This window comes from Sus scrofa, chromosome 15 (assembly GCF_000003025.6).
Source record: "Sus scrofa isolate TJ Tabasco breed Duroc chromosome 15, Sscrofa11.1, whole genome shotgun sequence".
NCBI classification, from domain to species: Eukaryota; Metazoa; Chordata; class Mammalia; order Artiodactyla; family Suidae; genus Sus; species Sus scrofa.
Genome location: NC_010457.5, coordinates 120296217 through 120321458, shown reverse-complemented (window position 1 = coordinate 120321458; position 25242 = coordinate 120296217). Strand labels below are relative to the sequence as shown.

Here is a 25242-nt window from a genome sequence, read left to right as displayed (position 1 = left end):
ATGTCTTTTCTACAAACCTCTACCGCAATACTTTACTATTCGTTAATGCATCTGGTGTCCCTACCAGGTTGAGTTTCTCAAGCCAAGGATCCTGCTTTTATTCATCTCGGTATCTAGTCCTCTGCCCTTCAGAGAGGCTGCTAGCACATGGCTTGCCGAATGAAAGAAAGCACCTCTACCCTAGCTGACTTAGGAAGGGTAGGGACTATTTTTCCATTTGCTGGTCAAAGAATACACACTCATCAGCAAGCTCTCAAGGGGCAAAGGAAGGATGAGACATGAGCAGGTCGAATGCTCAGGAGTCTGGAATCTTACCTGTTTCACCACCCTGCCGCCTTCTGAGCCCACTGTGTGGCTTCTAAAGGTTGGTGGGAAACAGATTAACATCACTGGGTTAAGGTTAGCTCCCTTTTGAATTTTGCTCCCCAAAGGAAAAAATATTTGGAGAGGTAGCAATGGAGCCAAGATCATTCAAAACGGAAATTCTTTTTTTTTGTTGTTGTTGTTGTTGCTATTTCTTGGGCCGATCCCGCGGCATATGGAGGTTCCCAGGCTAGGGGTTGAATCGGAGCTGTAGCCACCGGCCTACGCCAGAGCCACAGCAACGCGGGATCCGAGCCGCGTCTGCAACCTACACCACAGCTCACGGCAACGCCGGATCGTTAACCCACTGAGCAAGGGCAGGGACCGAACCCGCAACCTCATGGTTCCTAGTCGGATTCGTTAACCACTGCGCCACGACGGGAACTCCCAAAACGGAAATTCTTAAAGCAGAAAAGCTTCTGAGATTGCCCTTCTCTGGAAAATACCTTTCATTCTAAAGTGGGGTGGGAGGTTTTCTAACTTCTATCAGTTTTCCTCTTTAGCCCTGGGGAAGAAAACAGAACAGATAGTAACTGTCTGCCAGCATTTTCTTGTGTTTAGTAAGCTCCTTGAAGGCTCCAGTTCCTTGGTACATGTGATGTTCACAACCAGATGGGGTATTTGTAAACCTGTGGTGTCTTGGCAGCATTTCATCAGTTCTGTATATGGAAAGTGATACAGTTCAGATTTGGTGAACAATATGCTTCTGATTCTGGGCTATCCTTTAGGCAATCTCATGTCTTTGCTTCTCCTTGGTTTCCTCTTACATGGCACTGAAAAGCCAACCAACCCACCAGCCCAGCAGCCCTCTGTTTTCCTTAGTGTCTCTGTCATATACATATTAGCAACACTGCCTCTTTCTTCTCCCTCCAGCTAGCCATCTTTACAATGCTCTGTCAATTTCTGCTACAAAGGGACCCAGTAATACACACATATACATTCTTTTTCTCATATTATCCTCCATCATGTTCCATCACAAGCAGGATGTCTTTTCAGCATCACAATACTATTTCTCTCTTCCAGCAAAGCAAAATTTACCACAGAAGTTCAGGATAAACCCAAATGTATACAGACATTTAGTATATGATAAAGGTAGTAGCATCTCAAATCAGTAGTGTAAACATGGGCTTTTAAATAACTGATTGCTACTGGGACCATAGGGTAGCCACTTAGAAAAAAACATGGATCCATCTTTCATATCATATACCAAGAGAAACCCCAAACAGATAATAAGATTTATGTGTAAAATATGAAACTATAAAAGCACCAGGAAAATCATACAGGTAAATTTCTTTATAACCTTGCAGGAGGGAAGGAGTTTCTAACTAAGACTCAAAATCTAAAAGCCATACAAGGGAGTTCCCATTGTGGCTCAGCGGAAATGAAGCGGACTAGCATCTGTGAGGATGCAGGTTCCATCCCTGGCCTCGCACGGTGGGTTAAGGATCTGGTATTGCTGTGGCTGTGGCTGGCAGCTAAAGCTCCGATTTGATCCCTAGCCTGGGAACCTCCATATGCTGCAAGTGTGGCCCTAAAAAGCTGAAAAAAAAAAAAAAAAAAAAAAAAAAAAAAAAAGAAAAAAAATCTAATAATACAAGAAAAAAAAAATTCCTGTTCACCATACACTAATCTTCGAAAGGGTAAATACTGTCCCTACTCCTTTTTAAGAAATAAAGCACTGAAACGATGACATCTACTAGATTTTCTCTAGAGCTCAGCTTATAAGCGACAAAGATAATGCCCCAAGGCTGAGCACTAGGACACTCATGTGTGTGGGGAATGGAAATTGTCTTTTTCCTGAAGGCAGTAAGGATTCCTCAGAGTCTGCCTACCAAATGGTCAAAGCAAGGATCATGGGTTCTGACCAGGCTGGAGGTGTACACTGACATGGGAAAACCAAGACCCACGGCAATCAGACTGGTGACCATAAGGAACGTCAGATGGTGTCCCCGAGCCCAACATTCTGTGCTAGGCATCCACTGTTCTCCTTTCTCCTAGAAGGAGGCCCAGGACAATGCTCAGATGATTTATTTTGGAGAGAAAATCCAGCAAAATAAGTCCAGGTTTCTACAATCATTTGAAATAAATTACTCCAGCCTTTGAGTTTGGAGAAGGAGGCAAGGCAGATGGCTTCCCGAGCACAGCATTTTCACGTGGTGCCAGGCCTGTCACTCACTGGAGACACTGTCAGTGCAAAAATGAAGATTTTCTTTTCCCTTTTGTTTATTTATTTTTAATTGACTACTATTATTATTTATGGCCACACCCTCAGTATATGCAAGTTCTTGGGCCAAGAATTAAATCCAAGCCTTAGCTGCAACATGTGCTGCAGGTGTGGCAATGCTGGATCCTTTAACCCACTGTGCCAGGCCGGAGATCAAATCCACGTCTCCAGCTGTAGCTGCATTCTTAACCCACTGTCCACAGTGGGAACTCCCTCTTTTCCCTTTTTAGACAAGGCCTTACCACATGCACCTTGAGGGAGAACTTAAATGCATGTGCAAAAAGAATATGCAAAATTCTCCTAAGGAGCAAATCTCAAGTACACGCTCCAAGATAAGATCTGTTTAAAGTACAAACATAAGTTAAGACGTTGCCTGGAATAAAATGGAACAAGACTGGTAAAAAACCAGCCAAATCTAAATATATACTTCATAGCTTTTAAAATTAGCTCGTCAGTCTGGATTTATCCCAATTTCTGAGCTACTGCATTTAATTCCCTGTCGATTCTGCCTAAAAACATACGAAATGCCTGTCTGAGGCTTACATTTAGTACCCAAGATGTACATATCTATATTCTATATACATGTATATACACACACACACACACAAGCTCTCTCTCTCTCTCTGGTAAGTTTAATACTCTCAAATGCTGTATCAATATTCTAACTTTTCTGCACAAAGACGTACAAAATTAGAGTTTCTGGTTAATTTGCCGAGACGCAAAAAGCAACTATAGTTGGATCAAAATGAAGAAGTTACTTTTAAAGATTCCCTCAGCCACTCAGAATGGCTACATATAAAGTAACCTCACTGTATTTAAGCAAAACTATCTTTCAACTCTATTTGGCAAAAAAGATTCTGTCCTGGAATTAAAAAAAAAAAAAAATTGATTTTTAATTTTTTGTCTTTCTGTCTTTTCTAGGGCAGCACCTGCGGCATGTGGAGGTTCCCAGGCCAGGGGTCTAATCAGAGCTATAGCTGCCGGCCTACACCATAGCCACAGCAATGCAGGATCTGAGCTGTGCCTGCGACCTACACCACAGCTCACAGCAACATCAGATCCTTAACCCACTGAGTGAGGCCAGGGATTGAACCCACAACCTCATGGTTCCTAGTCAGATTTGTTAACCACTGAGCCATGATGGGAACTCCTGTCCTGGAGTTCTTAAATCTCTTCACTCTGCCAAGGAACAAAATGAATGTACAAGGTTTTTGGAAAATTTAACCACTGTACTAGATTTGAATGCTGAGCCATCTCAAAAGAAACCAGCCAGGATACCACTTCACCAATGAGGTCTCATGTCCAAAAGCCAACAACTGGTTAGCAGACAGCACAACAAAGTAACAGTGGTGCATTATCTCTGACTTGAGCCCAAGGGCACCAGAAATCTAATTACAAAATGTCCTGCTAAACGCCATTACTCTCCTTCGTGGATGAGCTTCTTCAGAGGGAGATACTCCACGGTGACCTCGGTCAAACTCAGGCCCATTCTCTTCACTTTTAGGTCAACAACTCTACCCTACTAATGTGTTACCTAGTACTTAAGAATGTTCTCTAGACTCCATTTCGAAAAGACTTTAGGACTAAACCAAGACAAGAACAGACCTTGCTAGAAACTTGAAGAGGGTAGAAAGTGTGGCCAAACTTTAAATCAAAGACCTCATGGCAAAAAGGATGCTTAATATTTTGTCACTTTGTTAGTATGTTTAATATTCAATTCGTCCTCTAGTCCAGTCTTGCAAAAGGCTAAAGCCACTAAGAAGAAAAAAAATCAGTGAATTTGATGGGAACTGTTTAATGAAGTCTTGAATAAGTTTCAGCATCATTAGAGCTGCCAGTTCTTTTCTATGCTTATGGTATGCTTTGGTGCCAAGGTACAGGTCATCAGCCATGGTTCCCCCCCAAGATGTCTGCTCCATACCTGCATGAACACCTTTCCAATGACCACATCGTCGTCATCCTTAAACACTGTGCTGAAGACTACTGTGACTCTGTCCTTTTTAGACTCAACATACCTGAGGGGAACAAAACCCATGAGTTAAGTACAGAATCAGAACAAGGTTTTGTCAAGCTTGACCTACAACCGAAGCCAGAGAGTAAAGTTATAAATGTCTAAATTCATAAAATAAGATGTACCAGTGACACTAAGTATTTAAGGCTGGTAAGTCAGTATAATAAATGCATGCCCAAGGAGAAGCAGATGAAAATCACCCAAAGTCAATGTTATGATTAACTAGTCTATACAGTATGACATGAAATCTTGAATTAATAATTCTCAGAATTCTACTTTATTTATTTACTTTTTGCTTTTTAGGGCCATAACCGAGGCATATGGAAGTTCCCAGGCTAGGGTCGAATCGGATCTACAGCTGCTGGTCCAAGCCACAGCCACAACTAAGAATCTGAACTGTGCCTGTGACCTACCCACAGTTCAAGGCGACGCCGGATCCTTAACCCACTGAGCAAGGCCAGGGATCGAACCCATATCCTCATGGATACTAGTTGGGCTCTAGACCCGCTGAGTCACAATGGGAACTCCAAAAGCTCAGTTTTACTTATTTGGCTGCGCCTGTGGCATACACAAGTTCCTAAACTAGGGGTCGAACCCACACCACAGAAGTGACAATGCTAGATCCCCAACCTGCAGAGCCACGAGGGAATTCCAAAATGTATTCCTTTATATACTATGAGATTTACAGTATGTAGATAACCTAAGAGCTGCAACAACACAGTCACCCTCTGCTTGCTGACTATCTGCTGTATTACTGGAGGGACTCAAAATGGTGTACCTTTAAGGACAGCAGTGGATTCCCTTTTCATCTTTTGCCAACTTTTCAGTATCTGGAACTTTAGGAGAAGTGGCCTTTTCATGCCCCGCTACCTCTTACATCTTGGCTTAAAGAATTTTATGGAAAGATACATGGGAGGATTCACACAATAGAGTTTAAGGTCTGACTTAGCTGAATCTTTCGGCATGTGACAGCCACACCCAGGCTTCAGGACCAAATTCTATACTCACATGGTCTCATCATCCCTATAATGGATAACTGCTCTGTTCTCTCCTTCCTTGCCCTCTTCTTGGAATTGGAAGTATTTCTCGAAGACAGAGGCAAAACAGTTTCGTTTCAACATGCCAGCCTGATGCACGATGGAATCCTTGGACGCAGGAAGATTTTCAAGGTCGTAGAGCAAAGAGACATTATAGCCTGGGAGGGAAAAAAACCTTTTAGGCTCTATAAACATTTTACTTTGTCTCAGTGTCTGTACTTTTTTTTTCCTGCACCTATGGTATGTGGAAGTTACTGGGCCAGGGACTGAACTCACGCCATAGCAGCGACCGAAGCTGCTGAAGTGACAACACTGGATTCTTAACCTGCTGTGCCATAAAGGAACTTTTCAGTGTCTGTACTTTAACCCAGGTAGAATGCCTTCCATTCCTATCTACCTCACAGTGCAAAGGGGGTGAAATAAAACCTTAATTCTTGTAAAATTACTACACACATGCACACAGAAATAAACTAACGAATGCTATGCAAAAATGTGAATCAATATTAAAGATGACCAATTACAAATATGGAATGGGAGGAACTTATAATCAGGGAACTCTGATTAGAAATTTAGTATTTCAGGCACAGTTGATAGCTTGAATACTCTATCAAGCTAGATGTGAGTTACATATTTTTCTCTGATAGTTGAACATGCCAAGTGCCAACAAGGTCAGCAGCTGGGCTGCTTTTTTGATAATAAAACATACCCATTTACATGCCATTACAAACCCTGAGGATGGAGGCAAGTCCTGGGAAAAAAACATGTACATATTCCTCCCCAATGGCTTTTGTGTACACTGTAAAAGTCTCAAAGTGTTTTAAAATATTGTATTTCCTTTGATCTCCATTAAGAATTCTTTGAAGTTGGCATGCCAGATATAGTTATTCTCATTTTAGAGGGAAAATGAGGTTCAAAGAAGCAAAATGCAGCATGATATGGAGGTAGAGGCAACACTCTTTGGAGCTGAATGAAACTTGGTTCAAACCCTGGCCTTGCCACTTGTGACCATGGACAAACTGCCTAACCTCTAGTTGGAGAAGGCTATTGGGAGAAGTATAAGAATGTACAGTATTTAAAGTGCCTGGAGGACCTCCTGTTGTGGTACAGCGGAATCGAATCTATTACCATGATGATGTGGGTTTGATTCCTGGCCTCGCTCAGTGGACTGGGGATCTGGCCTTGCTGTGAGCTGTGGCAGGTCACAGGTTTGATTCAAATCCTGCATTGCTGTGGCTGTGGTGTAGGCTGGCAGCTGTAGCTCTAATTCAACCCCTAGCCTGGGAACTTCCATATGCCCTGAGCGCGGCCCTAAAAAGCAAAAAGCCAAAAAAAAAAAAAAAAAAAAAAAAAAAAAAGCTTGAACATGGGGGGTCATAATAAACAGGGCAGAACAGGGACTGAAATCCAAGTCAGCTGATGACTACACTATGCTGCCTCTTACTAAGCGCTGAGTACAAATTCCAACAGGGCTGGAGACAATTTATTATAGAACTGAAAAATTATTATCTGTCTAAAAGCCTGCAGATGATTTTGCAAGAATATCTGTGCATCACTGAGGACCATTTCACATTGCACACAACTGATGAGAATAATTTTAGCAGAACCTGCATGGATTTCTCATTTCCTAGTATTTCAGACCTTTACACTTTGTTACTATTTAACTTTTTCCCCAGAGTATTCCTGAGGTCTGAGTTTTTGTTGGGTCTATCCTGAGAACATTGGCTGGCTATCTAAATCTCTGTTGTAGCTCGTGCTTAGTACATTTTTGGCACTCAAACATTAAATAATGTATCACCATTCCATTCTGGGTACCTGAAAACCAGATAAGCAAAGAGACCACAAGATTAGGTTAAATAAGAAAATATTTAGGCGTTTCCAATGGGGTGCAGTGGAAATGAATCCGACTAGGAACCATGAGGTTGCAGGCTTGATCCCTGGCCTCACTCGTGGGTTAAGGATCTGGCATTAGCATGAGCTGTGGTGTAGGCTGGCAGGTGTAGCTTTGATTAGACCCCCTAGCCTAGGAACCTCCATATGCCTTGGGTGTGGCCCTACAAAGCAAAAAAAAAAAAAAAAAAAAAAAAAAAAAAATTATAGTTGAGGTTTGCTAGTTTAAGTAGCCAAATACTAACTAAGTAAAACTGTAAGTGCAGTCAAACTTAAGTACGACTTCCTACATGATGAGAATGAAGGAAAGGAGAAATCTAGCACGGCCTGCTGAGTTTTCCAAATCTGCCTGGATAAACCCACAGAAAAAGAGGAAGACAGACGTTACTTTCACGTTTTTATAATTTGCACTTGTGTGAACCCAAGGTCTGCCATCTGGCAGTGTGTGCTTAAGCATAGGAAGTGGAAGAGAAGGCCCAGCGACAGAAACATAAGCTCTCTAGGTCATACTCTGCTTGTTCTGACGGTTTTAGGATCTGAGCTGGGACAACCATGTCCAAGAATTCTTTTTTCTGCTCTAGTTCTTTTTTTTCTTTCTTTCTGAAATTCCTTGATTCCTCTTAAAGCCAACAGTGTTATCTTTTGGCTTTATTTCTAAGGTATGTTTGTACCATCAATTTGAGGATGAAATGTGGTAACAGTTCAGTGTTCTCTATGGCAGGCAGGCAAAACTCTCATCCACAAATACTCCTGATGACAAGCTACATCCAAAGGCGCTTTTCTTTATTCGATATTGTGTTTCCAGAGCAGCATATGAAAGTCATGCGAAGGTTTTCTAATAGGAGTGGTGAGGTGGTGTCATGTTTAAAAAAAAATGTAACCACGGTTAAAGAGACAGACACACCTTCCTTTTTGGAAGGATTTGTTAATCAAGCTATCTCAGCGACAGGATTTGGGTAATAAATATATTCAAACAGTCTTACTACTTGGTCGTCACTATGGGACCTGGCTAAGTGCCTCAGAAACTGAAACTACCACTTAATTACAGGAATGAAAATACTGTTCAGTTTTCCCCCACTTTAGACTTCCTTCAAAGCTGTGCTACCACAGTGTTCTAACCAAGGATGATCTTGGTGCTTTCCAATTTCTTTGGCCACAAAGAAGGAAGAGATTACTGATTAGAAGAACAGATTAAAGAAGGTGCTGAAATTTTTGTTAGGTGAAAATGTGAGAAGAATTGTGAATATTCCTTTTCCTTGTCCAACTGTGCAGTGTATAGACAAAGGTGTTAACTAGGGATTGGGAAGGAGAAACAATGGTTTGCTTAGTCTTCTCAAAAGGCATTCTAATCACCGTCGGCAAACAAACGTGGCCCTCTGGCTCAAACACTAAGAAAGAGTCACTAGGCCCTATCCAGTAAATGTTAAAAATGGCATACATATGGAGTTCCCGTCGTGGCTCAGGGATTAACAAACCCAACTATATCCACAAGGATGCAGGTTTGATCCCTGGCTTTGCTTAGTGGTTTAAGGATCTGGTGTTGCCATAAGATGTGGTGTAGATTGGCTCGGATCCCACGTTGCTGTAGCTGTGGTGTACGTAGGCCAGTGGCTACAGCTCCAACTCGACCCCTAGTCTGGGAACTTCCATATGCCATGTGTGCAGCCCTAAAAAGACAAAAGAAAAGAAAACAAAACCAAAACACTCAACAAACAAACAAACCAAAATGGTATACATTGATTCCATATGTGAATACAACAATAATGTATACCATTACTGGATGAGGCAAGCCCCTTAAAAGCTATTTTTAAGGAGAGAGTTGAAGCGGGAACTGAACTCATGCAGAAATATCTGTAAAATGAGTATTTAAGCAATATACTTTGGCTTAAGAAAAAAAAAAGCATAGTACAGGACAGGTCTCTTTCCATGTCATTCCACAGCTGCTCACATTACTACATACCTGATTCTGGAGTAACCAAGAAGCTCCCGTACACTCTCTTTAATAACTAGAAAAAAACAAAACAAAACCCCAAATATGTTAATTCGAATGCCATGATAATTTCATTATTCTTCAAGCACTGTGCTTGACAAGCTTTTCCTAAGCCAGCATGCTTCTTGATTTTCAAATGGTGAATGGAAAGTAGATACACCAAGGGAAGCAGATTTATCTGAGTTACCAAGCAAGGCATCCACAGAACTGAGATTCAATCCAAACGGTCAGTCTAGGATCTATTTTTCAATCAAGGTTCATCCTTTACTCTTTGAGAATTTGGTCACGCCTTTCATTTTTAATTTTTTGGGTCACACCCTTTATATGGTCTTTGTTCACCCCCAGATCACACATTGCACATAATCACCGTTTTCTCTCAAGAGAGCAGAAGGATGCCCAACTCAAGTGAGAGTAAATTATGTTAGTTACCTACTCAGCACAGGCCAAACTTCTAACCCAGGTGAATGAAGAGAGAAAACCAGAACTATTAGGAACCCATCCCAGTTAGCCTGCTTAGCCTGTCGGCTTTAAAATTATTTAGCTCATCACCAGCTTTTTTAAAGGCAAAAGAATGGATGTTTTGGCCAGTTATTTGAATGAATCTTAGCCAGTTATTTATACTGTTGGGTCCACAAAAAGTTGTATTTCTAAATGTCTTTTTTTCAAAACCAATCCTTACAGCTAGCTACTTTCCAGCTTTCTGAAGTAAATGATAAAACAAGAGGCCCTTTACACCTTTCTACTTCTTTTCTGCCAGAGTGATTTTCTACCTGGTAGAAACTGCTCCTAGGCCGACATGGTTTAAGAAACGGAAGATTTTATTTTGGAAAGAATAGATATGACTTAAATGTCATATGGGACACATTAAGCAGTAGAAAGGCAGTTATTTGGAGAGAGAAAAATAAAATATTAAAGCCATTAGAACTTAATAACTTCTCAGTATTTAATAGTCTTTATTATGTTTAAGAGGCCAAACACAGGAGCTGCCTGGTGGCTCAGTGGGTTAAGGATTTAGCCTTGTCACTGCTGTGGCATGGGTTTGATTCCTGACCCTGGAACTTCTGCATGTCTCAGGCATGGCCAAAAAAAAAAAGAGGCAAAACCACAGGCAGGGCTTATTACTAACTCTTAGTAAAAACTCATCCTTAGGAAGGGAAGGTGTCATCACTATTCCATAGGAAGGTAGGACTCAGGCCAAGATAGTAACCCTCAGGCCACAGGATTTGGTCTCTAGGCATCCACAAATGTCACCACAAATGCACTAATGATTCTCTTGCATTTTCTGGGATTCCAAAAAAAAGGGGTGCTTAATCTAAGACAAGTTACCAAATTAAAAGTGAACAAAAGCACAAAGTTTTCTTTTAATTTTAAAAGTGGTATGTGTGTTTTATAGCATCCCGTTTGTCAGAGAAACAGGGCCCTGTCTTGTTCACTGCCGTCACCTCAGGGCCCACTTCCTTCTGCATTCCTGCATGTCGGGACTCAGACAATACCAACAGATCTGAGTGAATGTCAATGCTTTTCCTCTAATCTTTTTTTTTTTTTTTTTTGCTTTTTAGGGCTGCACCTTTGGCATACGGAGGTTCTCAGGCTAGGGGTCGAATCAGAGCTACAGCTGCCAGCCTACAGCACAGCCACTGGAACTTGGGATCCGAGTCATGCCTACAACCTACACACAGCTCACAACAACACCAGATCCTTAACACTGAGCAACGACAGGGATCGAACCCACAACCTCATGGTTCCTAGTTGGATTTGTTTCTGCTGTGCCACAACTTCAAATCTTATTTTCAAAATGTATTCTCTAAGTATTTAAAACATAAACAAACCATACAACCTGGATTACACTATTTATCTCATGTCCCACATTGAAAAAACTACCACATGGTGAGGTTCTTTCCCTTCATTCTGAAATATTCTTTAGTATTCCACATATTTATTTAACCATTATCCTACAGCTGGAAGAAACTCTCCATCTATCTCTAAGACTTGGATAACAGGGTGGACCTCATAGTATGAATCAATGATCACACTTGTTTGTATAAAGCAGCAGATAAGTAATGCCACTTCCTATGTGGTGACCATACGGCCATGTAAGATATCTCTTTCACAGAAGAGGAACTGAAGGGAGAGGCTCAAGGTCATAGAGTTGGTGGCACAGAGATTTGGCCTTCAGGTGCCCCATATACCACTTCTCCTAGAGTTTGGCAGGGAAAAAAAGTAACATGTATACCCCATTGAGAATTTTAACTAGCATGCTACCTCTGAGCTACAATTCCGTACTGTGTGCACTTAGAGGAAAGAAAAAGAGGTGGGAGAAACCATAGCCCCTAAGATTTAGTTTAATACCAAATCACTAGATTAATATTCTGAGATCCAAGAGGTTCTTAGAGGCAAAACCGTACCACGTACAACTCCTCTGCTTCTGCCTCTTGGCAAAACCAGCCAACGCTTCCCCGTTTACTTCATCTGCACTTTTAACCATCCGGTTTTCAATTTGTGCCCCCTTCTTCTAACCTGACACCAGGAGATCAGACCTTCCCACTTCAGAAAGACCTTCCCTTTTCTGCTTTGAAAAAGGGCTTGTGACAAAGTAACAAGCTTCCTGTGATTACCAAAGGCTAGTCACTGTTTAACCAACCCAGGGAGCCAGGTACTGTGCACTCTGAGAATGAATGTTACACACTCCACCCACTTGAGTGGGTGGGGCTGGTTCTTTGACCCATGCAGTAGCTACAAGAATAGCAATGTGCTCTGGAGTTACATTGTAGGGAAAGCACAGACTGCACTACCTTACACTTTCTCTCCCTCCCAAGGAGTTTTTTTTTTTTTTTTTTTTTTTAGGGCCCCACCTGGGGCATACAGAAGTTACCCTATGGCAACTCTGGATCCTCAACTCAATGAGTGAGGGTGGGGATTGAACCCGTGTCCTCATGGATACTAGTTGGGTTTATAACCCGCTGAGCCACAAAAGGAACTCCCCAAGCCACAACAGGAACTGCACCTAGATCTTGAAAGGGAGAGGACTGTCTAGGGAGAATGATCACACAATTTTTTAGTTGTGTCTTCAAATGTTCAACGGTGCTTTCCGGGTAGCTGTCTTACAGTTAATCTAAAGCAGGACCACCTTAACTGCCACTTATTTCTTCTTGATCTTCATCTGGTAAAGAGAAGAGTGACCCAGTATCATTTATATAATAATCCTTCAACTACTTAAAAAAGTAGGTCTTCCTTCCCAAGCTTTTCAGGTAATATAAGCCTGAATACAAATTCTCTAAACCATTCTTCTTCCCTTGAATTTATGGCACAAAACAATTACATACGAAGAAGTTAAAGGAAATAATTGCCTATGGCTCTTGGTATTCTGTTTGGTTAAAGTCAATTTTAGTTTTTAGACCAAAAATTTATTGAGATTTTAATCACATTCTTTTGTGAACAGCCTTTTCATTACCTCAATTTTAAATAAGTCAAAAGCTACTTCTCTTAGTCAGAAAGAAAAAAAGAAATGGCTATATCTTCCTTCACCAGATTAAGGAGAACATACTTTGTTAAAACTAAAAGATATTTGAAAACTGATTCAGGAACTGAGTCATACTTCCTGCTTTGAGTCCCAACCACAACGTGCACACACTGGTGTAATAGCATTTTCTTTCTTCCATAAATGGCGCTCCCCAGAGCAAATACAGTTCAACAGGAACCAAACCTGCTACTTTAGCTATTGAAGGAAACCAGTGAATAAAGCATGGCCATCGAAAGTTTCATAATGCATGGACACCCTTTCTTATTTCCCCTAAAGTAGTCGTAGGGAAGAAGGGATACTTAAAGAGGCCAGCTCTAAAGAACATTGAAAAATTTAAACGGCAGATTTGTGTCTCTATTTTCAGAATGAGAAATTAAGATTATAAACTTTAAACAGGCCAGAATTTATATATCTGCTTCATAACATTACAGAAACAGAACAGAACCCATCTCAGTCTTGCGATAGCTATCTTTGTATTGGTCAAAGTCCTCTTTGCTACATTTTTTGAGAACTAAAATTGTTTTTGTTTTCATTGGTTAGAGAACATCTTTATTTCTCCAGAACAAAAAGCAGGCAAACAAAGAGCCAAGATCTTTTGGGGGACACACCCTTTTTTAAAATAGGACTATGGGAAAACAGAATCAAGAGCTCCTGGTCAGGTGAGCAAGCTATCCAGAGTGGCCAGTGCTGCCAGTGGAAATGACTCAGGGCCATGGAGCTTCTAGGACTGGCAAGCTGCCAAGAAAAGGTGAGGCAGAAACAAGAGTCCCAAGGAAAAGCAATGTGGAACTTACCTCATCAGCACCATGTGCCTGAAGTTCCTTGTAGAATTTCAAAGAAATACTGACCATTACTTTCGTTTTGTCTCCATTAGGATTTGAAATATGATAGAGGACTCCATCAAAATCTGCGAGGAAAGCAAGTAAGATTGCTTAACTTGGGAATAATCTCTTAAAGTGCCCACCTACCTGTTGCAGAGCACGAGGAAGTCTACTTTGCAAGTAGGCATTTAAGTAAAATGGCATTTACCTAATTTATTTATTTTTTGTCATTTTAGGGCCACACCCGTGGCATATGGAAGTTCCCAGGCTAGGGGTTGAACTGGAGCTGTAGCTGCCAGCCTACGCCACAGCCACAGCAATGCAGGATTCGAGCTCTGTTTGTGACCTACACCACAGCTCACAGCCAACACCAGATCCTTAACCATCTGAGCAGGGACAGGGATTGAACCTGCATCCTCATGGATACTAGTCAGGTTCATTACTGCCAAGCTACAGTGGAAACTCCCAATGGCATTTATTAAATCCATGTGGAAAGTCAGCAGAAATACTGAGATAAAATAGTACAGTACTTATCTCTTTGCCCTTTTCTAAAATTACAAAGCTATTTTTATTTTAATCACAGCTTGGTGTTGAAATAACTTTTAAAAAATAACTTTTATTGTGATACACTTTTTTTTTTTTTTGTCTATTTGCTATTTCTTGGGCCGCTCCTGCGGCATATGGAGGTTCCCAGGCTAGGGGTTGAATCAGAGCTGTAGCCTCTGGCCTACGCCAGAGCCACAGCAACACGGGATCCGAGCTGCGTCTGCAACCTACACCACAGCTTACGGCAACACCAGATCCTTTAACCCACTGAGCAAGGGCAGGGACCGAACCCGCAACCTCATGGTACCTAGTCGGATTCGTTAACCACTGCGCCACAACGGGAACTCCAATTGTGATACACTTTATTTTTTTTGCTTCTTATGGCTGCAGGTGCAGCATATGGAAGTTCCCAGGCTAAGGGTGCCAGCCTACGCCATAGTAAAGCAAGATTTGAGCCACGTCTGTTACCAATACCACAGCTCACTGCAACACTGTATCTTTGACCTACTGAGCAAGGCTGGGGATTGAACCCGCATCCTCATGGATATGAGTCAGATTCGTTTCCACTGCACCACAACGGGAACTCGCTGTGATATACTTTAAACACATAGAAAATATAATGTATAACGAACCCCTATTCTCATCATGGTCTCAACAATTATCAACATATGGCCAGTCTTGCCTCACTTAAGACACACCCAATCCCGATGATTTATTCTGAAAAAACCCTACACATCACAACACTTCATCCATAAATACCTCAGAATATATCTCTAAAAGGTGAAGAAGACAGTTGAAAAACAAAAACATAGCTCCAATACTACTATCATGACTAAATTAAAAAAAATAAAATCTTAATATCAAATATCCAGTCAAGCACTGAAATACTGTCGTAAAAATTAAAAAAACCCAAAAAACAAAAAACTGTTGTCTTATTTGAATTAAGATCCAAACAAGGCCCACCACAGTGCCTCTGGTTATCTCTTAGTCTACAGGCCTCCGCTCTCTTTGGCTTCTATCTTCCTGCAGGACATAGAGGACTTATCCTGTGCAGTCCTTCGGACCAGGCGCTGGGTGCCATTTCTTTAGGGAGATCTGGCTTTGCCAGTTAGTAAGAGGCAGGTGGGGATGGTTCCTGGCCTCCAAGTCACAGAGCCTCCAAGTTTCAGAGCTGCAAAAAGTCTTCCAGGATCATTTAGTCAAGCACCTTCATTTTATAGAGGGTAACTAACTGTCTAACTCTTCAAAGTTCACTCGGCAAGTGACAGTATCAAAATTCTTTCTACAGAAAAGAAGACAGTAACATCTCTCCCTGACTTGCTGAACCTCTAGCATTTTGGTGATTCACCACTACCCTAGTGCTAGTCAAACTAAGATGATGGTTAAAGACAATAACAGTATTTTCAAATTAAAAAAAAAAACCCTTTGTGCCACAATATTAAACCCAAACTTCTAAGACATCAGCAGGCAACTTTATATAGCTCACTAAATCCACAGAATAATCATTTAAAATAAGACCACAAAAAAAAAAAAAAATTCAACAATCAAGAGATAGTACCCCAAATTTCAAAGCTTATTTTAGGAACAATTTTGTTTTCTTTTATACTGTGCCTTCTCTTAATAGGTGAGATGAAGGCACTTACCTGCAAATGTTACTTCTACAGCTTCTGGTTTATTTCTGCAAAACAAAACAAAAGCCCTTTAGTTAAAATAACTATATTGCTGCTTGCCTTCAAAAGGACTTGCAAAGGTTCCTGAGCTTTATTTAAGATTAGACCATTCTGCATAATAATCTTATGCTTACTGTTGATCCAGGTACACAATTCACTTTCTCATGCCTCTGAACCTCTAGACTTAAGGTGGAAGATTATAAAAAAAGGCAGCAAGACAGATAAAGCTTTTGTTTTCCGGCTTGAATCTCTGCCCTTGTTGGTGCTCCATGTCAATTCTCAATTCCTCAAGACCATGAAAGGCACGTATGTAAATGTGACCCACAAAATGTCCCCTTTTGGTCAATACCTCCGCCACAGGACAGTAGTGATGGAGGTGGCACATGGAGCAGGAAAACTTTTAAACTGAGTGTAGAACAATTTAAATTTACTTTTTAAAAAAAAATTTTTTTCTTTTAAATTATTTCCCCAATACAATTTTTTTTTTCCCCTACTGTACAGCATGGTGAAGTTTAAATTTACTTAAAGTGAAAAGATGGTTTCAGGCCATAAAAATAATACAGACAGTTCTACTGCACTGCAAAGACAATTTGTAAGTCTTCCAACATATCTTTCCTTTTCCCTTTTTTCTCTCACCAAAGTACTCACCATTCTCCTTGGTGAAGCCCTCTTTGGTTCTAACCTAGTTTTTTTTGTTTTTTTTTTTTTTTGGTTTTGGTTTTGGTTTTAAATTCCAATGTTGTACTTCCATGGAAAGCGGAGTACAAAATAGCAATGCGAAGTCACTGAGAACAGTCAAGATACCTTTTTTCCCAACTAAAGCCTTCTCTTTTCCTTCTTTGTCTTTTTAGGGCCACACCAGTGGCGTATGCAAGTTCCCAGGCTAGGGGTCAAATCGGAGCTGTAGCAACACAGGATCCTTAACCCACTGAGTGGGACTAGGGATCGAACCCACTCCTCATGGATACTAGTCTCCTCATGGATACTAGCTGGGTTTGTTACTCTTGATCCACAAAGAGAGCTCCTTTTCAGACAAACTAGCACTGAATGCCTTCATTTTCTCACCTACTCAGGTATAAAATGAGAGAACGCAAGTGCTACCTACGTCATGCAACTGCTAAAGATAAAACAAGAGAACAGACACAAAGACCTTATACTGAAAGGCAACGACAGTCTAACGTTTTCTGTGCAATTCCCAGCTAGGCGCAGTACATGGATTTCTATTCGCTAAATGCTGCTGAGTTATTACCTACAAAGCATGACATACTAGCTAACAATAACCGGTAATGGTCAATTAAGCCCCAGTGAAAAGCTACTTCACATACTTTCCTCACTTCTCCTCAAAGCCCAATGGTAGGAAGCGAAGAAAGACTCTACGGTTTTATCAGCTAATGATCTATAACTCCAATGATTCCACTTTGTTTTATGGGCCAGCAGACAAGATATACACATTTTGACATTTATTCTTGCCTAACTTGCTCAAGACCTCACAATCAAGCATATATCAGTTTTTTTTTTTGTTTTTTTTTTTTCACTATCTCCATTCCCTCAACTGTAAAAGGAACCAAGACTGAGTTACCCTCCAGAGTTGCTGGGAAATAGCAGAATAAATAACATGGTTTATGACTGTTAAAAACCTGCTGCAGGGCTAAACAATAGCTTTCAAGGAAACTGGCTTCTGTTAAGCATATGTTAGCCCTGCTATAAAATCAACCTATACAAATCACACACAAAGTTCCACCTTGCTTCTTCAAAGCCATCCATGTATGACTTAGGAAAAGCATTTCAGGTGTCTGAGAATGGAAGCATCCAGTGGGTTTATGGAGAAGCAGTGAGTTTAGATGAAAAGAATAGGATGAAAATTTAAATCATTTCTGATCTTTCATTTGAAATTGTAGCCTGGAGATTAAGGCAATGGATGGCCAACTATCATTCCTCATCTCTAGAAAACAAGAGCAAAGAAGTACATACATTAATCTACGGCCCATTTGAATGAAATATTAAGAAGCTGCATGACAGGAGGGAGCACTGAACACACTTTCCTAAGTAAGGTTGGCTGTGCCAAAGAGGCAGGGTGGAGGCTTATAAAAGTCCACGTTGCATCACTTAGTAGGCAGCTGGGGTTTGTTTTTGTTTTTAACCTTTAGGCTTTACTCAGCTAGGAAGGACCACGATCCTCACTTTCTTACTTCACCAACAGACTGAGAAAAATCAACTACAGATAAATAACCTTAGGGCTCCAACATTTTGACTCTGACAATTTGAATTTCTCTAGGCAGGAAAGTTCCCTGAGCACAGATCCCCACTGGGAGAAGTCGCTAAAATCTATACTAAGTGGTTTGCTGACCGAACTGGGACTATTTGTCAAATCACTGCCATTAATATTTTAGTTTACTATTTATGGCTGCATAAAGGTTGCAGAGGAGAGAGGCAGGCTGCTGAGGAGAGCACCAGGCCAAAGAAGTCTTCCCAGAAAGTCTTCTGGAAGTCAGAGGCCTGTGCCCCAACCAGGAGACTGCATGGAGTGGGAAATATATCACAATTCCGAGACCTGGAACGGTGATAATTCTGGGTATCTGTTATTTACTTTTGTGGTTTAAAATTGTGAGCTAGCGGGGGTTAAGACTGACTTGTCTGGAGAGAAGGATACCATTTAATAGGCCAAAAAGGTAAATGGTTTTCTGTTCTACTGTCTGCTGGAGTTTTGGATGCTGAGAGTGCGTTTCATCACAGAAAAAGCACGTCTTTCAGAGCTGACTCTTCACCTCAAATTCTGTCACTTTCTGGCTAAGTAACCACAGGCAACGGTACTCAAATGTCCGCAAGCCAAAGGTTCCTTTTCTAGAAAACGGAGATTAAAAATATCTACCACACAAGGTTGTTGTGAAGACTAAGTGAGATGCTATGTGGACAGCAAAGTTTCCCAAGAGTCTTGTGACTAAGTTACAGATATGCTGAGATAACAATCCCTACAGCCCTTAGGGCAGCCCATTGGCAGGATCTCTAGACCACTTGCCCAGATGTACCAGACTGAGATGATTATAGCCTGGGTGTGACATATCTTAAACAACGTCAGGAATCAGCAGGGAAGGGTGCCTGCACTCATACAGAGTCTACTCCCTCAGCAACTTCCAAGAGTCCCAGTTTTGCCAACTGTAAATCAGAACTGCTATCTGCTACATAGGCACATTATGAAAGGAAGTGAAACTAAAAGCTTACTGCAAAGTGCACGGTTCTGGAAGGTGATCAATGAATTAGTTTTTCTTTTGGGTGGAGTGAGAGGAGATCAGACTTTGAAGCAGTGGTTGAGAGAGCTTTTGGGATTGTGCTAACCCTCAGAATTAGGTACTGGTCAGCAGAGCAAGGAGAAACAGAACTCTATTAGTGTCAGAATATTGTAATGTCTGGAATCCCAGAATAGGCCAGCTGGTTACTGACTGGACAGCATATGACACTAAAATATATTCAGTTCATTCAGATGGGTTTCAAGAGCCATTCTTAAAATCCTTTAGGAAAAATTCCTTCTATCCTTTTTCTAAGGAAGCTTCTAGAATGTCACTAATCAGTCAATAAAGAACTCCAACTGTTATCCAATCCTCTTTTCTCATTAAGGATTTTGGAGTTTTTACTCCCAAATGCATCCAGGTCCCCATTTGTGCATTTATGTCCCTCTTCTAGTTATTCCTTCCATGTGCAGAATCGGAATTAGAGAAATTATTGAATTCTGCTCATTATCTCACCATAAAGTTTTTGATCACTCTCCTTTAGGTCCTCTCTAGGGCTCCTACCATTCTTTTTGAGTAAAGCCTACAAAAATGGGTCATATTAGGTAAGAAGTGGTCCCACTCCCCAAAAGCTGACTCACCCAATGTCAGAAAAGTGATAATCTCCTAAAGAAACTATGAGCCATTCTACCTGGCTTCATCCATTGCTTCAAGAGAACACTTACTGAGCTGACTAGACACACACCAAGAACGCTGGGGAAACAAAGATGACTAAAATGACAGACCCTGCCCTAAGGAGTCAAAGGTTTGGTGGAGTGTAGCTCTGAGGGGGCTTCGTGCCCAAAGTGGCCCCAGGGAGGTCAGAGGATGGGCAGCAGTGGGTAACTACAGAGACCTGTAAAAAGACCAACCAGGTCATCTCAGCAAGTCAGCCACTATGTTCAATTTCTTCTAAATGCTTGAACAATGTCCTAATTCCAAACCCCTTCAAACCAGTCTGTCTCTCTGAGGACATACGCAGCATATTCGGGAATGAGAACAAGGTATCAGCAAGATTTAATTTATTCCTTTCTCAAATTTCTCCTCCTCCAGTCCTCGCCCACCCCAACTGGCACGGCTTGCTTACCGAGCTTCACTCCCCCTCACAGAACCACAGCGCCCCACAATATGCACAGCTGTGGCAAGGAGCCAGTGTGCACTTAAAATCAACAGCTATTCGAATCTGACAGCATTTCCTCAATTGTAGACTCATAACTCTAGCTACGCTGACAAGCCTAGCTTTGAAGCTGTAAGAGTTCTTGGTGTATACACTAACAAAAGAATTAAATTAATTTCCCAGATTACTTCTGCTTTAATTGGAGGTTGGGGTAAGAATTCCTAAATGAAAAAGCCAAAATACCAAACACTACTAACTAGACCTACACGTGAGGTTATCTGCAGTGTTGAGCATTGCTCAATTAGCCACATTCTCCTAGCTTGGAGGCTGTTGGGAAGACAATTTACCAATAATGATCATTTTGTGAGGATATATAAATCATTCCAATAAGTGTGTGTGGTAGGAAAAAATAAAAGTAATTTGTTTGGAATCTTACTTAAGGCTTTGTTGGAACTGCCTCCAAATTAAAACACTGTCATGACCAAATGCATTCTTAAATAGTTCAGATAACAGAACTACTTTACCCAAAGGAGATTTAGGCTTTTAGTAGGATGTCACAGGCAAGATTCAGCAGGATGATGAGAGGCATCATCTTATTTTCACACTGTACAAACTCCCTTCAGTGCTCGCAGCCCACAGGTAAGGAGGCTGAGCAGTGGTTTGAGGCTGCAGTCTACTCTAGCATGGGTACACTATGATAGGCCCACAGAGACGGACCTACCATAAATCCATTACCATGCTCTGAGAGGTACCATTCAAAAAAAGACCAACTTCAAAAGCAAAATTACTATAACTGTACTCTCAAGTATATACCACAGAACTATTTTTAAGACGATCTCATGCTTACATTTTCAGTAGCTGGAGCAGTGTTATCCAATAGGACTTTCAGCAATAGTGGAAATGCTCTCTATCTGTGCTGCCCAAATACGGCTGCTACTAGCCACACACGGCAACTGAGCCTCGACCTGTGGCTAGTGTAACTGAGGAGCTTAATTTTAATTCACTTCAATTTTTATTTAAACTTAACTACCACACACAGCTGCTGGCTATCATTACTGGACATCACAGAGTTGGAAGGTCCACTGTGGGGAAGGCCACTGTGAATCTAATTTCCCCAACTGATTTGCTGAGAAGTGTAAAGCAGGGAGGGGCTGACCTCTCCCAGCAGGTTCCCAAGCCTTTCCAATCTCCAGGGTTTCTCCTCCAAGCTACTGCCTTTCTTTAATGTCCACCCCAACACTCCTCTGTAACTTTCTTACAGACTCTCTCAGAAAGGCCCCTCTTTTCTGTTCCTGCCTGGTGCTGAGCACTGGCAGAACCCCATAAATGTTTATGATTATCACACCAGATAGCCTTCTCTGGAAGTTCTGGCTAGGCCTGCGCTTTGATAAATACTTAACTACTTCACTGCCGCCTCACCTTACTGGTGGTATGCCTGGAAATTCACATTCCTTCTAGAGGCAGGCTTCTGCTAAAAGGTACATGTGCAATCCCAGGAAAGCCCTGCCTTCGAGGCTGAATATCATGGTCTCTTTCGAAAGATTTTCAAAGTGCTTTCCAGCAGAACATGCTTTGAGCCCACTTATTTAAAATCACATCTCAAAGGGAAGATGGGCCAGAGTAAAAGCCAAAACCTTGCTGCCCTGTTCCACTATTTGACATTGCCACAACATATACTTTGTTAAAAAAAAAAAAGGCCCAGAAATTCTAACTTATCCCTTCCGGACTTGAGTGACTACTTTATTCCTGCTGAAATGATTAGTAAATCTTTTTAAGCGAACTATTCTAAAAGGGAAAAGAGTTGAAGCTCTATAAGGGGCTACATTTCAGAATCACGAGATATTAAAACACAAGTAGATGTGAATATACTCTTACACTACAAGGCATGCTTCTACTTGAAAATGCACAGGGATATATCTTGTAGATCAGCTTATAACCATCCAGGTCTCATTTTTTGCTAGTTTAAACTTGCGAATTAATTCACTTAAGATCATCTGTGAAAATGCAGAAGTTAATTTAACTTCCTCCTATGTGCTACACTGCTCAAAAAAGTACCCAGCAATCACCCAAAATAAGCCACTAAGCTGATTCGCTCAAACATTTAAAATGCAAAGGAACTGGTAAGCAAAGCTGAAGACAAGAAGCAAGCTAACCTAAAATATAAGTAACTGCAGCCCCTGACAGGAAACAGTAGCTACTGCTCACTGCCTATGTTACTTCAAGGAAAGTTGTTCTTTGTTTTATAGATAAAATCTATGGCTTTATAAAAGAGATTAGAAGACACAATATATTCAATTTAAGCAGTTGGTTAAAAGCATTTTTTTTTTCAAAATGCCTCCAAGCCACAAGTTCGTTTTGTCCACTTAGAATTTCCCCTTCACCAATACTCTCCCATCTGTGACTCTTCAAGCACTTACTCTCCTATTCCTAGTTCCCAGTTCGCCAGAAACAGTTTGCACTTACTTCCTCCACTGTGTAACCAAGATGTGAAGCCCCATCCTCAAGGGATGGGGAAATGAGGCAAAGAGACTGGCCGCAGGCCATCCAAAATTAGGAGCTAAAACCAATTCCTTGGTTCATGTTTTAAATATTGTATCAGACAAGCGAACAACTTGGGGGGAGGTCGTCTTTCTACTGGTTCTGCGTTTGACAGAGACGGCTGCCTTAGAAACATCTCCTAAAGCCCATTTTTAAAAGGGCCAATGGTTAAAAACAGGTTTATCTAAGAACGTTACAGGCTCTGAAGGCATTTCAGTGTGTTATCTGGGCCAGAATTACTACAGAAGAAATCACAGGCCAGGGGTATGATACAAGAACTTAAAAAGATAAACAACCAGATAGAGGATACTGGGTGGAGAAAGGAGAATAGAACCTCAGAGGAGTGATAAGGAAGGGGTGTGGATGGGGGGGGTATTAACTTTGCTTGCGAAATGTGACAAAATAGGCAGTGTCTGTTACAGAAGGGTTCGGTGAAGGAAAACTAGAGAGATCGGGTTTTCCGGCTGCAAGACTGGGCCTGCCTTCAGCTTTCCCTCTGGCTCCTTTAGACGAGGAGGTGGGGGTGGGGAGCGAGAAGGCTGGTGGTGATCTGCGCCTCTTCTGGGTACATCTTCTTCACTCTTCCAGTCCTGGGAATCCCTGAAAACTCCTTCCAACCCAATCCCCAATGGGCTCTCTCCGGGTTCTGAACAATGACGGGAGAATACGGTGGGAAGCGGTCCCCTGCTCGCTCCAGAGGGCAATGGGATCCTCCAGCGAGAGTTCCGGTCCAAGCTACCCTCACGTCCCACAGGTCTCTTTGGCACGCGCACTCCTGTCCACTCACTGCTTCCGCATCCTTCCTCTGAGCCTCTCCCCACGCATCTCTGCCCCTCACCCCGCCGCGCCCAACCACCTCCCATGTCTACCCCGCCGGGGCAGTCCCTGCACCCGGCCAGGTCTCCCACCTCCCTACTCCACGTATGACGGTCTGAACGATTGGCAGGGGTCAACTTTGCCTCCCCCGCCACCCACCGGCCCTAGGCGCGCGCTCACCCGGCGGCCGCGTTCTCGAACTTGAGCGCGAGCGTCTCCTCGATGATGCGGTTGTTCACCTCCAGCAGGATCATGGCGGCGGCTGCCCCGGACAGGGGAAGGAGAAACAAGGGCGGGTGAGGGTGGGTAAGGGAGGAAAGGACGGAGGGAGCGGCCCTGCTGCCCCCTGAGGAGGGGGGCTGGGTGGGGAAGGTTAGGGGAGAAGGGGAAAGGGACCAGGGTGGGGGAAAGGGGAAGACGCGCGTGCTAGCCCGCGCACGCACTGACTGTGGAGACACCCACCCACCCGACCGACCTGGCCCCCGAAGCCTGAACCCGCCTGCCGAGCCGCCGCCGCCGCCGCCGCCGCCGCCGCTGCCGCCTCACCGACAAGCTCGGTCCCCGCCCAGCCCCCGGCTCCAGCCGGCCACTTCCGCTCTCACACCCACTTCCGCTCGCCGCCCGGACGCGCGGCCCCGAGGCCCCGCGGCGCCATTTCCGCTCCGACCCCTCGTGCGCGCGCACGCAGGCGCACCAGGTGAAGGGGCGGAGGCCGCGCGTGCGCACGCGCGATGCCGCGACTCTCCACTTTCCCACAGCCCCGCCCTCGGCCCGCTGTTGAAAGTGTGTCTCCCGGCTAGCTGTCATTCCTCGAGGCCTGCCTCGCGGTCCAGCGCTTGCATCCTGCACTCCCGAAGAGTTTACTTCTACGCACGAGGTCCTGTTATTTCTGACAAGAAGCTCACTGTTTTCATTTCCTAGTCGGCGTCTTTACTCTCACTTTGTGGTCGGTGTGATCCTTCCTCATGCCACACTAATGGCTGTCCAGTGGCACCATCGTGCCTTAATTTGCTCAGCAAATGTTAAGTGGGCTCCTGTTCTGTGCTGGGGATACAGTGACGCCTGAAACAGATGAGGTTCCGCCCTCGTGGAGCTTATAGTCTGGCAAAGGAAACAGACAACAAACTTTCAGATATGTAACTACAAATCGGTTAAAAGAGCAAAGAAGGAAAGGAATGAGACGTCACCAAAGTGAATAAGCCTCCCTGGGTTCCTCTCTTGTCTCCCTTTCTGTGCCTGGAGATGCCTCTAGGTGCCCCAAACGTGATTTTTTTCTGCCTTACCTCCCAGCACCTCTGCCAGAGACATAATTTTTTACTCATCTGTGTGAGGAAAATGAACTCATTTTTGTGTTGCGTCTGCCTGTGTGCCTGGTTTTGTACTTTTCCTTCTCCAGGGAGAATCTAACAAATTTAGCTGAGCTCTTTTTAGGAGTATTG

General features: G+C 42.6%; 1 protein-coding gene across 1 annotated transcript in view; it reads right to left on the bottom strand.

The window, feature by feature from the left end:
- Positions 1 to 24337, bottom strand: part of ARPC2 (actin related protein 2/3 complex subunit 2) — a 31674-nt gene extending 7337 nt beyond the window's left edge. Inside the window, 7 exon segments of the mRNA NM_001190239.1 lie at positions 4509 to 4602; positions 5607 to 5793; positions 9483 to 9528; positions 13827 to 13939; positions 16043 to 16077; positions 23984 to 24065; positions 24279 to 24337. Of these exon segments, the coding sequence (NP_001177168.1) occupies positions 4509 to 4602; positions 5607 to 5793; positions 9483 to 9528; positions 13827 to 13939; positions 16043 to 16077; positions 23984 to 24057 (549 nt within the window). The 5' untranslated portion in view covers positions 24058 to 24065; positions 24279 to 24337.